The sequence below is a fragment of the Penicillium cosmopolitanum genome, assembly GCF_028827165.1.
Source record: "Penicillium cosmopolitanum strain IBT 29677 chromosome Unknown utg000002l:1.0-415252.0:1.0-415526.0, whole genome shotgun sequence".
Classification (NCBI taxonomy): Eukaryota; Fungi; Ascomycota; class Eurotiomycetes; order Eurotiales; family Aspergillaceae; genus Penicillium; species Penicillium cosmopolitanum.
Window position 1 is genome coordinate 301,025 of NW_026622672.1, and position 14,349 is coordinate 315,373.

General features: G+C 46.6%; 4 protein-coding genes across 4 annotated transcripts; 3 read left to right on the plus strand and 1 right to left on the minus strand.

The window, feature by feature from the left end:
- Positions 1 to 3,754: 3,754 nt before the first annotated feature.
- On the minus strand, positions 3,755 to 4,279 carry N7509_000217 (uncharacterized protein; the record flags this gene model as incomplete). Its single annotated transcript, XM_056624864.1, has 1 exon — positions 3,755 to 4,279. One exon carries the CDS (start codon positions 4,277 to 4,279, stop codon positions 3,755 to 3,757), a length of 525 nt encoding a protein of 174 aa, XP_056494729.1.
- A 1,138-nt stretch (positions 4,280 to 5,417) lies between these two features.
- Positions 5,418 to 6,674, plus strand: N7509_000218 (uncharacterized protein; the record flags this gene model as incomplete). Its single annotated transcript, XM_056624865.1, has 1 exon — positions 5,418 to 6,674. One exon carries the CDS (start codon positions 5,418 to 5,420, stop codon positions 6,672 to 6,674), a length of 1,257 nt encoding a protein of 418 aa, XP_056494730.1.
- Positions 6,675 to 8,081: 1,407 nt separating this feature from the next.
- Positions 8,082 to 9,029, plus strand: N7509_000219 (uncharacterized protein; the record flags this gene model as incomplete). The annotated part of the gene is made up of 1 exon (XM_056624866.1): positions 8,082 to 9,029. The coding sequence occupies one exon, from the start codon at positions 8,082 to 8,084 to the stop codon at positions 9,027 to 9,029; it is 948 nt and encodes a 315-aa protein (XP_056494731.1).
- Positions 9,030 to 9,941: 912 nt separating this feature from the next.
- Positions 9,942 to 11,021, plus strand: N7509_000220 (uncharacterized protein; the record flags this gene model as incomplete). Its single annotated transcript, XM_056624867.1, has 1 exon — positions 9,942 to 11,021. The coding sequence occupies one exon, from the start codon at positions 9,942 to 9,944 to the stop codon at positions 11,019 to 11,021; it is 1,080 nt and encodes a 359-aa protein (XP_056494732.1).
- Between the last annotated feature and the right edge of the window lie 3,328 nt (positions 11,022 to 14,349).

Sequence of the window (14,349 nt, forward strand, 5' to 3'; positions counted from 1 at the left end):
CGGATTGGCGCTTTTATTGGAGAACCCGTGGTCCTCCTCGGTGGTCGTTAACGCTCGGCTCTTCTTCGCTGTCGCCGGACGCTGCGAGAGCTCAGTCGATCTATCATGGGCCAAGATCAAGCCTGTCGATGCACGGAAGATTTTTCATCCTGTGACGGTTAACCATTAGTTGGAAGAAGGGGAAATGTGGGAGATGAAAGCATGTTGGAACTTTATCATATGCAAATCGAAGAGGACTCAGGTTCCCAGGGGGTTTTCCGTCAACACCAGCGAAATGTCCCTGAAACAACAAAGGCGAAACACACTGATTGTCAGTGGCCCGGCCAGTCGTGCATCCTCAATTTTGAGGGCGTTGGGAAAGTGTGGACCGGTCTTGATGATCAGCTTCTTGGTGAATGCTCTATGGCTAGAGAGAGGCATTAGCATTATTTCTGATAATCAGAGAGCAAAGCAAGATAAAGGATGAAGAAAGTCACGTTCGCACGAAATTCAAAATGCGGCCCCGGCCATGGGAATAGGTAGAGGGGACGCACCAGGGTGAGTTAGAAGACATCTGGGGGCTTGCAATCAACTATTTGCCTTCCTATGAAGCGTCAGCACGGAATAGGTAGTCTTAAAACTGCCGCAATGATCAAAACTTACGCTGTCAGCTATAGTTATCTGCTACATTCTGGCACAATCAAAGCAGTTGCATAAAGCATGCCATCGATCTCTGAATAATAGTAAGTAAGTTGGTCGCTTATGAAGGCACTTTATAACTCACTTTCCCGCAGATTCGACTGTATTTGAAGTTGTCCAAGGTCTGTCTAAAGATTTGCCAGAGAATGGGTGGTTCGGCACTGATGTTAGATATCTCGTCGTCAAATGCTGCTATAGCTCGCTCGGTCTTGGGGCCGGATTATGGCTGCCGACGAGGCCTCAGATTGGACGTGGGATAAGAGGTACGGAGCCATCGGAACACGGAAACCTTCTATTACAGTGATAGTTAGCCTTGATCAGACAGGGTAACACAGAGGAGATTAAAACGCTTTGGAATGCTACCGTATGGCTAACCGGAGGTCCTCAAGCCTTCTCCTGAATTGTTCCGCTGACAACTCCAGGCGAAGTGGCCATGGCAACCACGTCTTCAGAAAAACCAAAGGTGGAAGCATACTGGGAGTCAGGGGCTTGCCCCATCAGCCTGGACACCTGGCTTATTTCCAAGGACAATGGGGGAATAGGGTTCGACCATGTCGACTGTAATCTTGGCATTCTCCCTATGAGGAGAAACAGACATTAGCGATATTTCTGAAGAACAGAGAACTACAAATAGATGGATCCCACAGTGAGATTCAAAACGCATTCCCGGCTTTGGGAGTAGACAGTGGAAACACATGGGGTAACTTACAAGGAATCGGTTGGCTCATGGAAAAACAATTAGCTTCTTTTATATAGAGCCGCCAGCACAGGTAAACTATCCTAGAAGCTGCCAAAGTGATCGGAACTTACTTTGCCTGTTACTGCTGCATGCGGCATTCGAGTTTGGTTGAGCCGGTTGCTTAGTGGATGGTTTCGATCTATAATAAACCATCAGTAGGTATTTTATGGGGCTCTTATAACTCACTGACTTCGCAACCTGAATTCAATATCGAGACCAATCCAGTTCCTTGAATTAAACTCCCAGAGAAGCAGAGAAGCAGAGACGGAGCTGGTGTGAAATATCCTCCACGTTAGCATGATGTCAAATTATAGAATAGCTAAGCTTACCTGCCGTTTACGGATTTCGATGTCGAGCATAGACAGACTAGGAGCGATGCAACAGGTCAGTTCGATCACACGTACATCACAGTAGTGGGTCGGGTCAGTCCATACCGGCAGCTGGCGAAGTCGAGAAGGGCTCGATGTTTTTTGCAGGATGATATGTAGAGGGATATTTGAGAACGATCGTTCTACTGGCGAAAGCTCAGGTCTTTATAGCCATGTACCCAGACCTTTCATTTGCGCTGATGTCATGAATGCTGCCAATTGTGAGGGTCTCAACACCGCTAGCCCTCAAATTGCAGTTGACCTAACATTCAATATTTGATTGAGGCAGTATTCGGCGACATCACGACTTCTTGTCCATTCTGTTGGTAATTGAGTATAACCAAAAGCCCACCTCACTATTGCTCTCGTTTCAACACGCACGATGACACCGCCGAATAGCGCCGACGACAATGTTTCAACATTCATCAACATGGGTATACACGTTATCGTGATAGGAGGGACGGCAAGTGGTTGTTCGACCATTCTGTGTTGGCGTGTGCTAGGTGGCTCTATGTACTGCTTCCGCAGGCTGGTCACAAGGGGTTGGCAGTGTCCACTCCCCGAACGGAGGCGAAGACTGACGATGAAACAGGTTGAGCTCTCCGTCGAGCCGCTCGATCGCCATTCTTTTTTCAAACTGTTCTCCCTCCTCCTGGGCCAGCCTCAGACAAGCAAGGAAGGTATTTAGTGATTCCGGCCTAAAGGACCTGCCTATTTCCGACACACTGCCCCAGTCGGGTAAAGGTGGCTGCTGTGCCTGAACGTCGACCTCGAGTTCAGATGCAGTTCATATCTGGCTCTCGCTCCTGGCTCCTTCCGTTGTCAGTTCGTCCTGGCTCCATCCGAGTTGTTTTATCTCCAATAATATTTGAGTACTTTCACTCAGGGCATCGCCACTTTTCGGAACCGTGGGGGGGTGAACGGCAACAGGATACATTCTCTCCAGCACTGATTAATGTTGTGTTGCTTCGGGTGGGCCATGTGAATGGCTTCTTTGACTTAGGCTGCATAGCATATACTCAATCCGTGGGTCCTAATGGCCCAATTGAGACGCTCATTTCGACATCTGAACTGTTTGGCTGATGGGAAATGTGTTCGCTCGCTACGACGTCGTATTTTTCCCCATGGGCGGTTAGTGTGTGGAGCGTGGGAGCTAGTCCTGCGCTGGCCTGCAAGTTCTCATTCATGTTTGATTTTGATTGAGCAAGATCTTTTTGGAGAAGATGTCCGAATATTCAAAAGTTTGTTATGCTCATGGAGACTGGACACCAGTTGGTTGTGGTATCGAATCGCTGTGGGGAGATCGTGGAAGCAAGAACTGATTTTGCTCCTCTTTCTGGGTCTCTACGCTACATATTTGAGACGATCGTGGATAGAACGCTGGCTCCATACTTCAAAAACTGTTCTCAATATGCTCGATATCAAAGTAATCATCGACGCTGGCCTATCCGCCAGACTCTCACGGAAGTTAAAGAGCAGCCATGCTTTCAAGACCTAACTAATCTAGTCTGATACTATGTAAACAAAATACTTTGACGTCTTTACAGACTGGACTTTTGGAAAAGAAACCAGCTTTGTGGACTTTCTTCTGGGAATAGGCTTTCTGCCTTCGATCTTATGGTTAGAAAAAGAGCACATGTATGGAGGGAAAACTAGAAAATGCATTTCTTACTCAAGCAATTCGAAGCCTCGCTTATTCTAGAGGGAATGGTTGACATATCTCATGCTTCCATAATACTCAACTGCTTGTACGCCACGGTTTCCTTCACCGAAGCTGACATGCCTGACCCCAGATCTCGCCTTACAATCTGGCTCATAGCCCCGTTTCAATAGACCAAGAACCCTTTGGGAATGGTATATGGCTAGACCTGGTTGCTCTGCTCTGGCAGCATACTGAACTTCCATGTCACCTAATTGCTCCATGGTCTCCGTGAGTTTCTGTTGCTGTGGTTTTATGCCATCCGGATCCCTAGAATGCCAACCTGGTTAGATAACTTATACTGTAGGCGCCAAATGAGAAGCCCGAAACATACATCAGAGCTGCGCCATACACGCATTGAAGTGCCAAATGGCATGCGGTAAGCCCATCGTAAGACGGAGAGCTGGTAAGGGGAGTGGAAAAGAGCTCGCGGCAGTCTATGGTGCAGCAATATAAGAGCGAAAAGACATTCGACACGACCTCGCTGCCTAGGGAGCCCCATTGTTCAGGTTTGAGCTCTTTGATGTTCAGAAGAAGACTTCCTATATGTGCCATCATGCCAATGATTCGCGAATGTAGAGATACATCTCGCTGAGCAATGTCAAGATATCTTTGGATGTTGACTAGAGCTTGATCCAGAGCTCGTCTAGTGGCAGCATCGATGCTGCCACCCACTTTGGAATCGAGAGTGTCTTCGGAATGACCGGCCGATCTTGGTTCGGTAAAGACATTGATGTTGCCATGATTGGTTCCCACCTGGAGGTAGTGGTTATTCGACGTAAATTCGATTGACATCTCCGAATGAGAACACGGACGATTGGGTCTTGATAACAAAGATAAGATCACTCAGTTGTAGAAATGGCTCGGTTGGTTTTCCATGTAGAGAACAGGAAAGAATCAGGACGAGGTGCATGTATTTATAAGTTTTTCGCACATGTCTCGCTTTGGGCCAGGTCCATAAAATAAAATGGTATGGTAACGAGCTCTGTCATTCCCAGGACTCAATAAGCTCACAGTGGGGCCAGGGCTAAGGCAATATAGCGCATGTGGGACATGCATGGACCCGACTGTCCCGTTTTCATTGGCAACCTTGATCTAGCGTTAATAGCATCCAATGATGCTATGATGTGGACGATCCACATGCTCCTGGGAACCATTTCCTGATATCAGCCAATGAAAACTCGTGTATGTGTGGGTTGAGTCATATCTGCTTATTGTAGTACCCCCTTTCTCGCATCCACTTCGTTCCCAGGAGATTGGGGTGGATATTGCCTTGACAAGACGAAGATGACGGCAGACAATTGTGTCGAATTCCGAAAGAGAAAATTGACACCCTTTCTTAACTCTGGCTAATATTTCAGCGCGTGCTTAGATTCCATATTACTGTTTTTGGATGTAAAGTGGGCGTAAACGCTCATACAAGCTACTAACGCCGTGACAGGTATCGACCAGGCATGACTCAAATCCTGCTGTCTTGATTTCATTTTGTCGTGTTTTCCTAGTCACGGAAACAACCTCATCTTGCAATAATAGGGGCGGTAGAGCTGCTTGGACCTCGGAGGGAACTTATGGCTTTTCCAGGAATGGAACAAATTGCTCCTAGGATCTGGGGTTGAGATCCTTGCAGTTTCAATGCTTGTTGCTGGTACTAGAACGCAAGTGGTATCCCATTGAGGGTGCAGGAATGGAATACGGCGCCATGGGACGATATAAATTTTGTATGGTTAGTTCTTGCCAACGGGATGTGGTATAAATATAGCTGCGGCCTGCTCTTTTCTCGCCATTTATTATCAACCGCTCTTCTCACTTCGACTCTGATTGCTTCCATATCTCAAATAGCCTCACCTAGCTCACAAAACCTCCCAATGGTAAGTTACCTCACATAGAATAGGGATCGAGGGATTGCAGCTAACTTTTCACTCAGTCCAGCATCATGAAATTGCGCACTCGCTTTTCGAAAGCCCTCTCTCAAGAGAATGTTGAGGGCTTTTTGGATGTTTTGAAATGCATGAATGCACACGTCGATATATCGGATGCTCAGGGTCGAACAATGCTATGGTACTATGTAAAGACGCGTAACTATAAGAAAACCGAATTTCTTATTAAGTGTGGCGCGGACCCTACTGTGGCGGACTATGAAAGGGTGGCACCCATTCATGTTGCTTTAATGCAGGGTGACGCCATCGACAGAATCATAGCCTGGATGTTACTGCATTCTCGACCGACTGTGCCCGTATCTGAGATTCTTCAGGACGGCCCGAGTCTTGATGAACTTTTTTCAAATCACGCCAATACTCCCAACAGCGCCGATGCCATGAGGTTTCTTCCGGAGTTGGGTGCAGATGTCAATACTATTCTTAACTCGGACGACGAAACACCGTTGATGCAAGCAGTGCGCTACGGTGACCTCAAAGTCATCAACGTACTGCTAGAGCACAGGAACATCAATCTCTACGCGGAAAGTCGGCATGGGTACACGGCATTGCATCTTGCTACTTGTCACGGTCAGCTAGGTGCAGTCAATTTGCTCCTATCTAGTGAACGCCTTGACGTAAATTGCAGGGACCGCCAAGGCAACTCTGCCTTCTGGCTGTCTGTACACCTCGGGCGTGACGATATCAGCGAGCGGTTTCTCAATGACAGCAGAGTGGATATCAATTTCAAGGGTGGCACCAATTCTCGACGGCAAACCACAGCTCTCTACATCGCCTGTTTTCGCACGAATGTCCGGATGGTCTCCTGTATTCTTTCATCGACACGTTTACGCAGAGTGAATCCAAACATTCCAGGAGACGGCAGACAAAGTCCTCTTGGAGCTGCTGCGTATCAAGGCGCCTATGAGGTAGTGGAAATGCTGCTCAAGGCAGATGGTATTCGGATCAACGCAAGTGACGAAAGGGAGGACGATCCTCTGTGGTTGGCAATCCAAACGTGCTCAATCTCGGTAGTTCCACTTTTCCTGAACGATAGCCGACTTGACATTAATTGTCAGAACAACCAAAAGGGAGATACTTATCTCATCGCCGCAGTCCGCAATGGCAATCTTCCCCTCGTGAACAGGCTACTCGAATGTAGAGGCATTGAGCCTACGAGACGGAACAAGGAGGCTAAAAGTGCGCTAGAGATCGCCCATCAATTGAATCACACCCACATCGTCCAAATGATGGCCGGTAGAGGGGCTGAGTGGTGATAGGCCTCTCAATGCATGGAACTTGAGCAAATTTTGAATAGGCTTCTGAACAAAGTCAATACTGTAGTAATCATCAATGACCCAATACTCTTTAAATGACTTATATTCAGGATATCTCTGTTGAGCTCGGTAGTATACATCGGTTCATTCAGTGAAAGTAATTTTATTCAATCATAAACAAATTCCTCTCCGCTGCACAATCAAATATATAGCCCGACCGCTGTCTTTGAAAGTCATTTGAAAATATAAGGGCTTCTCAATCACGTTCAGAGTAGGAAGTCCGGTTGCTACCACAGAAAAGGCATCAGAATTGAAAACACTATGTTAGCCGAGACCGAATCTCGCATGGGTAGTATCCAAGTTATTGTGACATAGTCGTATCTGAAAAACTTAAATGCTGCTAAAATCCCCGGTTCAGCTTCCAGTCACGTAGTCTAATCGGTGACCTCAAGGCCTTCCTGACAACTCTAGTGGAAAAGGAGAAAGAGAAGGTCTTTTCTATCTTGACTGTCGCTTTCCAGGTATATTTTGTGACTCTCTTCTTGCTTTTCCCAACCCTCTTTTATCCTCAGCATCAATAAGCTTCTGCCGCCCCAGAAGCTTATTGATGATTGTGGGGAAGCAACAGTAGCAATTGAACGATGGAAAAGAATTTGGAGAATCGCAACCCTTGGCACAGAAGATATGTACCATAAAATGATTCCTGAGGAGAGGCTCGATATGGAAGTATTATTAAAAGAATTCGGTCCAAGGTTGGTAGAATTAGACAAAAGTGTCTGGGATATCAGGCAAATGCATTGGCAAGGGTTCCTTCTTGAGGGATGGTGAGAATATCTAGAATGTTTAATTTGTTTAGTCTTGATGATTTTCTAGCCAAAAAGCGCTCCCGCATGGGTGGCGACTTAGCTCAATACGCATCACAGTTTGGGGCATATATGGATTGAAATTGGATACCTTTGTCAACCGGTATGGTATGCTCTTTCTGAGGCGTGAGTCGTCTGCAATATTCGTGACATCAGAAAGAATTTCTTGAGCTACGATACCAGTGGCGCTACTTTCTAAGCGTAGCAATGGGACCTGCCTTTCAGTGATCAACGAAATAAGCACATTTTCTCACAGAGCCTTTTCTTATACATCTAGCCGCTGATGATGCTATTCTTCTTAGCTATTTTGAATCAACGTGCCAAAATCAAATTGAGTCTCAGTACAGACTTCCCACTCCTTCGAGGTACATATCAACTAAAACTTTTCTAAATTTTCTCTACAAGTCTCAATACTACTGTAGCAGTCGGACATCACATCAGGGGGCCTCCTTCCTGTCAAGTTCAGCCTTTTCTCCAAACCAGCCGGTTTCTCAGTCTCAAAATGGCGATTTGGTCCTCCTTTCTGACGATTTTAAGCCTCCAAATGATTGCTGAAGCGTCTAACACTTCTTCCAATCTATCTAGTCTCGTAGGAAAGGCCGAAAACTCTCTTCATGAGCGCAGCGCTGGTCTTTATGCCGCGGTATTGGGTGGCAACGGTATGATTTCCGATGGCTGGCCCAGCATCGACCAATGGATTGGGTCTTTTGAAGTTATGTTCGAGAACAATCAAGGTGTGGTATCCTCCAGCTGCTCTCAATGGGGTCTCCCCAATAACTCGGAAGACGAAACCGATTCCATCAAAGATGCCATCCGCCAAGTAGCGAAGTCGAGCGGCGTCGACGCCCGCTTCATTTTTTCAATCGTCATGCAAGAGAGTCAAGGGTGCGTTCGTGTTCAGACGACTGACAACGGTGTCATCAATCCGGGACTAATGCAAAGCCACGCGGGCTCTGGTTCCTGCAATAAGGATGGAATCATTCAAAACCCTTGTCCCCAAAGCGAAATCCATCAAATGATCATAGATGGTGTTGAGGGAACCCCAGCCGGGCCCGGTCTGAAGGCATTGATAGCTCAGGAGGGCGGTTCGACAGACGTGGCTTCATTCTACAAGGCCGCCCGGGCTTACAATTCTGGTACTGTTGCCTCTAGCGGTAACTTGGGTCAGGGGATTGCCACTCACTGCTACGCCTCAGACACTGCCAATCGCCTTTTGGGCTGGACCAATGGTCCTAGCCTGTGCGCTCCCGATGTTATTGGCATGGTATCTGCTGCACATTGGGAGGGTAAGAGCGCCAGTGCGTGCGACGGGACGTCAACTACCACGCCTTCTCGATTAGTTTCCCTGCTTCATGTATTCCCTTTTTCATCTCACCCAGAATCAAGCTCGCTTCATTCACCGTATACTTCAGCATTTGCCACCACAACTTCTGCGCTGATCTCTCTCAGCACGGCCCAATGTGCTTGTAGTAGAAGGCGACTTCAAGTGTAGGGACGTTAGCAGTATTTCATGCTATCCTGTACCTTTTTTCTTGTTGCGTCCCGTGTTAAATCTACAGGCCAGTGGTCTCACTCAGAGTCCACTCTTGAAATACAGCATTGGATCTTTTAAATACAAGGATAATCCTATGAGCGCCTCCGGAATTAATATCTTGATTTTGTAACTAACTAAAGATGAGGACTCGACGATCCTCGATCCAGACTACTGTAAAGCTCGCCGACCCAAGAAGATGGAGTAGCCACACTTGTTTGCCGTCTGAAGACTTAAGCATAAAAATAACACGCTAGTGCGACGAGAACTGTTACCTTGGTCTTAAGCTAAGTGCAAGACTTTGACCTCAGTCTATACCGAAGAGTAGCCATGAGAGATGAGAAGCGTCCAACATGGCTTAATCGAAACGATGAAGGACGCTTGGGAACTACTGCTCCGCTGATGAGGAATTAAGAATTTTTACGAGTTAGCAGTCCTTAGACAGCGCCTGTGTAATGGCTATCACGTCTCAACGTGGGTCCGCGCCTCATCTTTACGAGAGACGGCATAGATGAGGCTATCTGATCTTCTTCTAATCACGAATCATTACTGACATTGTTCGGTCGATCAAAGTTGAAGGTGATTCACATTCTGCATTTGGTTCCGTCGTACATTGAGGCCAGGGTGTGTACGTTCAAGCAAGTGCTTGTGGGTCTGCTTTTCTGATCGACAAACTTATAAGTCGACCTCACTGAAAAGCTTTTGATTGCAACACAGTGCAAAAGATGTAGCTATCAATTGAAAATAGAGCACAAAAGTGCCATTTCTGGTATCTGCGTTAGGTCGTGTGGAGCTGATATAAATAGCATCGAGAGTCTATCCAGATGCTGATCTCCTCACCCCATTGCTCTTTCATTGTTCTGTTTGCCGACAATGCTCACCCCGGACGAAAAACGCGTATATGGTGCCATAAACAAGGAAGGCAGCTTCGAACACCTAATCGATGCATTCTCGGCCCTGCAATTTGGGGAACGGGCAGCAACTGAAGACTCATTAGCCCCCAACAACGCTGATAGCGGCGAAGCCCAGCCATCGATAAGTAACGTCAGTGATCAGCAGCAGCAAGACATCGAAGAGGTTGACGATGTAGGAATTGAAGAATTTGCGGAAGCGTGCATGGATACGTACCGAGCATTGATGAAGAAAGGGAAGCTCTCGTTTTCGGAAAATCAAATGCTTGGAGAGCTTCATAGTGTTCTGAGTGATTACTACCTAAGCGATCCCCAAAGGTTCAATGCACAGTTCAACACAGTCGACGGCCAGCTCCAGTCAGGAGACCAAGAAATGACTGCGAGTACCCCAGCCATGCACTCTTGTCATAGTAGCCATTCTGACCAAGGAGTCAGTGGGGACCCATGGCGTCAATGTAGCCCTGAAGCTACCAGAGATCTTCAGACTTCGCCGTTTTTTTCAGATGATATAGGCCGCGAGAGGCCTGTGGGGATGAGCGATTCCGAATTAGAAAGGGATGCCACGGAGAAGAACCATTCTGCCGATCCGTCTTCGATGGGAAAAGAGCTTGGTGCGGCGGGCTCATCTCGCCAACGTAGCAACCATTTAGAAAGTCGCACCGATAATGCTACTCCTGACAATGGGTCTCTAGTCAGCCTATGTCCAGTCAGCCATAGCGCATCAGAGTCGGCATCCAACCGAGCCACCACTAACAATGATCTAGTAGATGGGTGGGGAAGCTTACGCCGATCGACGTTGGTGATCATCCAATGTGGACCGCATGACGCAGCCAAATATCGATTCGAGTACCGGCCGAACTATAAAAACGACTCTCTGGCTAGCATCTCGGATCGCACCAAGCGAATCTCTGCCCTGGAAGATATAGACAGCTCTGGTAATCTGATGTGGCGGTATACGCCCGAGAACGTAAAGGACGTGGCTGGGGTGGTTGCAGAAGCGCGCAATCCATGTAAAGATTACGAGACCAACCCATGCATGTGATTGAAAGTTTATTGGGAGAATCTGAAGCTCGATGATCAGGAAAATCTAATTGGTGGTTACTCTTGGATTCCAAGATGGGAATTTCCCCGATTCTGGGGCGGCCGCCGCTTATCGATGCTAAGGATACGAGAGCTTTGGGACGAGCAAGAAAAGCGGCACCAAAAGCATCTAGAAAGCAGTGGTCAAATCGCAAAGGGCCGCCCTCTTGCTCCTTTCCCACTGGATTGATCAAATGGGCTTCTGACTCTGCGATCAGCCTCTGAAACAGCAAGACTAATAAGGAAATTTAGAGCAGTATCATGAAAATCGTTCCGATATAGTCGTACCTCAATGACTGTAGTATTGCTCTTGCAACTGCAACATGGGCTGGTATCGACGGCTGCTATAGTTTCAGTGAGGATGACCTTGCCTCAACAGGAACCAGTCTTTGAATTAGAAATTTAATCTTAAATGTGAAGCCCAGTATTGAATTCGGGGCAGGTCATCTTTGTACAAAGGAAGTTTTGTTACCTGCCTCACGCTACGTCTTGTATCTAGAGTCACTTGGGAAGCTTTCCTTGATATTAATTACCCATCCGAAAAGCAAGTTTATCATCAACAGATGTGCGAGACTCTCACGAACCTCAAGCAAAGTAAAGCTGGGAAGATGGGTGCTTGTTACTACAAGGGAAGAGTCAGTTATTTTCCTGTATAATCCTCATGTGCACAATCCCCTGTGAAGTAATTGATCAATCTTGGACGTAGCTCTCAGGAGCCTGCAGATTGCGCATCGTGTTTTAGTACTATTTTGCATACTACAGATAGAATGATGCCTGCCAAGTAATTTTCAACCAATCGGTCCCATTAGTGGCCCACATCCGTAGCATAGCCCCGTTAGATATGGTCTAGGACCTGCTAGGATATCGACATCTAAGATGACAACTACTGGAAGAAATCCTGTATGGTGCCAAATAGACGCAGCATTAGCTTGGACATGTACTTTTCCAACAGTGATAATCGCCCTTTTGCAGAAAACGAAACTTTAGGCGGATCACAAAATTGTCCGAGTTCCACCAGAACAGCCCCTCGCCTACTGAGGGACAAATTGAAACAACCCTTCTATATGCATATGCTCGATTTTCAATACACGGGCTATACCAATTTATCATGCGAAACAAAAAACGCGGACTCCTGTCTAACTAACCGTTCGTTAGTGGTAGTTAATTTATCCCAGCATACGGTAAGCTCGGAGTAGGCGAGGTGTTAATATAGTATTCATTCATCGCCTTAAGACCCTCGCGGGAGTAAAACAGAGCATAGAAAGTGTCAAAATCTCAATCCATTTCTTGATTCCAAGAGTTCCTTGAATGGCAGAAGAAAATTATAGAATATATTACGGCTGTAAGCAATGAGGCAAATTTATCAAATTGCATAACCTAGCTATCTAGACAAAATTATACATCCCGTTAACGGCATCATTTTAGAAACACCAAATTCTGAAATACCACACATCTTTAGAGTAAACGAATGAAAGGAACTATAGTAAACACACTCCAGATCTGTATTATCTGAGCCATAGGGTGTCTAAGGGTGCCTTCGGGCACCGTGTCTATGATTCTTGAAATGCTTATTTTTTTGGGACTTGGAAGACGCAGTCTTGATGATAAAGGTATGGCTTAGGCCGGAAGTACACTCCGTGCCATCAGGCATTGGCTGTTTAGATGTCCAGATGCCTCCAGCACAGCGCTGCCAAAAAGTGCCTCTTATGCAGTTCCAGATCCCTTCTTCAAGACATGACCCCGCGAACGTACTGGAGCTGGAGCTGGAGGCGGAAATAGAGCTACTGGAATTGTCGACCGTAGAGTTGACCACGGATATGGCGGAGGTTAGGGTTATCGGAGCGCTCTTAATAGAGCCCGCACATTTGGTGATGTAGCTCGCCGCATTCGCGGAAACTGACCCGCTGGCTGAGGACTCTAAAGTACTACCAGCCGTAGTGGAAGGTTTATCATCGGCAGTTATGGCGGAAAACTTGGCCGAATCGGAGACTTTAGCCGAAAGGACAGACTCCCCAGTAGCACTATAGCCTTCCTTTCCCCAGGCAGCGGAACCAGTGAAGCAAACGTTGTCGTCAAGTCCAATGAGTCTTTCTTCAGGTCCAAGATACTCAATAGTATTGCCTGGGTTGGGAAAACGAATATCGTACAGCTCCCTGGTCAAGCAACCATTGATGTTGGCAATGAATAGGGGAGGGAGGTCTTCTAGGGAGGTTTCCTCGATTTCAGCGGATCCGGATCCCTTCGAGGAGGAGCTACTCTCGGTGATGGTTATGGGGGCACAGTTCATGTACATCTCGCGATTACCAATACGGTTGAACCAGGTCCAGGCAATTGTATACTGTCCCGTTTTGAAGCTGTCAGGGATGGTGAAGTTGAGTGAGAATGGAGTGGCCATCGTTGGACTGTTCCCCATGCTGACGTCACTCTCAGTCGCATCCATACACCCACCCTCAATTGACTTAATGACGCTCCATGTAGTATCTTTGCTGGGGGCACGGTCCGAAGTAATACTGATTTGGCAAGAGCCACCACCGTGAGTAGTACCCCCGTGGAAGATCAAGGACTGGCTCTCACCCTTTACCATATGGTTCTCCTCAATGACAGAATACTCACCCGTGATCTTGCAGGGGAAGTTGCTTCCAGATGCGTCAAGAGGAGAATTATTTGAAGGGTTTGAATTGTAAGGGATGGGGTCGACCATGACTAGGTGAGCTCCCACAATGGAAGCCTCTATCATTGCAGCTAACAAAGTAGCCAATTTCGAATGCATCGTTCAAGTGGCTTTCAAGATTTGGTTGGAACTCTTCTTCAAACTTATTCTACCCTAATCCGTCTCAGAGGAATCAAAATGTATATGAATAAATTGAAATTAAAAAATAAAAAGAATTTGTAGGATGGCTATCAGTGTATATTAGAGCTAATAAAATTAATAGAATATCATGAAACTTCAATCTCAACACCTCAGAAAGACACAAGGGAAAAAAAGTAAATCGAGTATCAAGAGCCCTTTTTTTCCCTGAGTAAAGCCCTGTCAAAAAAGCAATGTTTGCTATCAACATAATGATCAGACATGAGTCGCCTGAAAAGATAAAGGCGGTTTCTTGTGACGCTGAAAGAAATTTTATTGGCTTTTTATAGACAAAACAGCCAATTTTGCAAAAAAGAACAGACCGTAGAGCACTTTCACTTACGATACCAGAAGAGGGCCGCACACCAGACGACAACGCTGCAATGTACCGATACCCACCATAGCGATATATCTTTCTTTCTGGGCATAAAATCCCCATCAG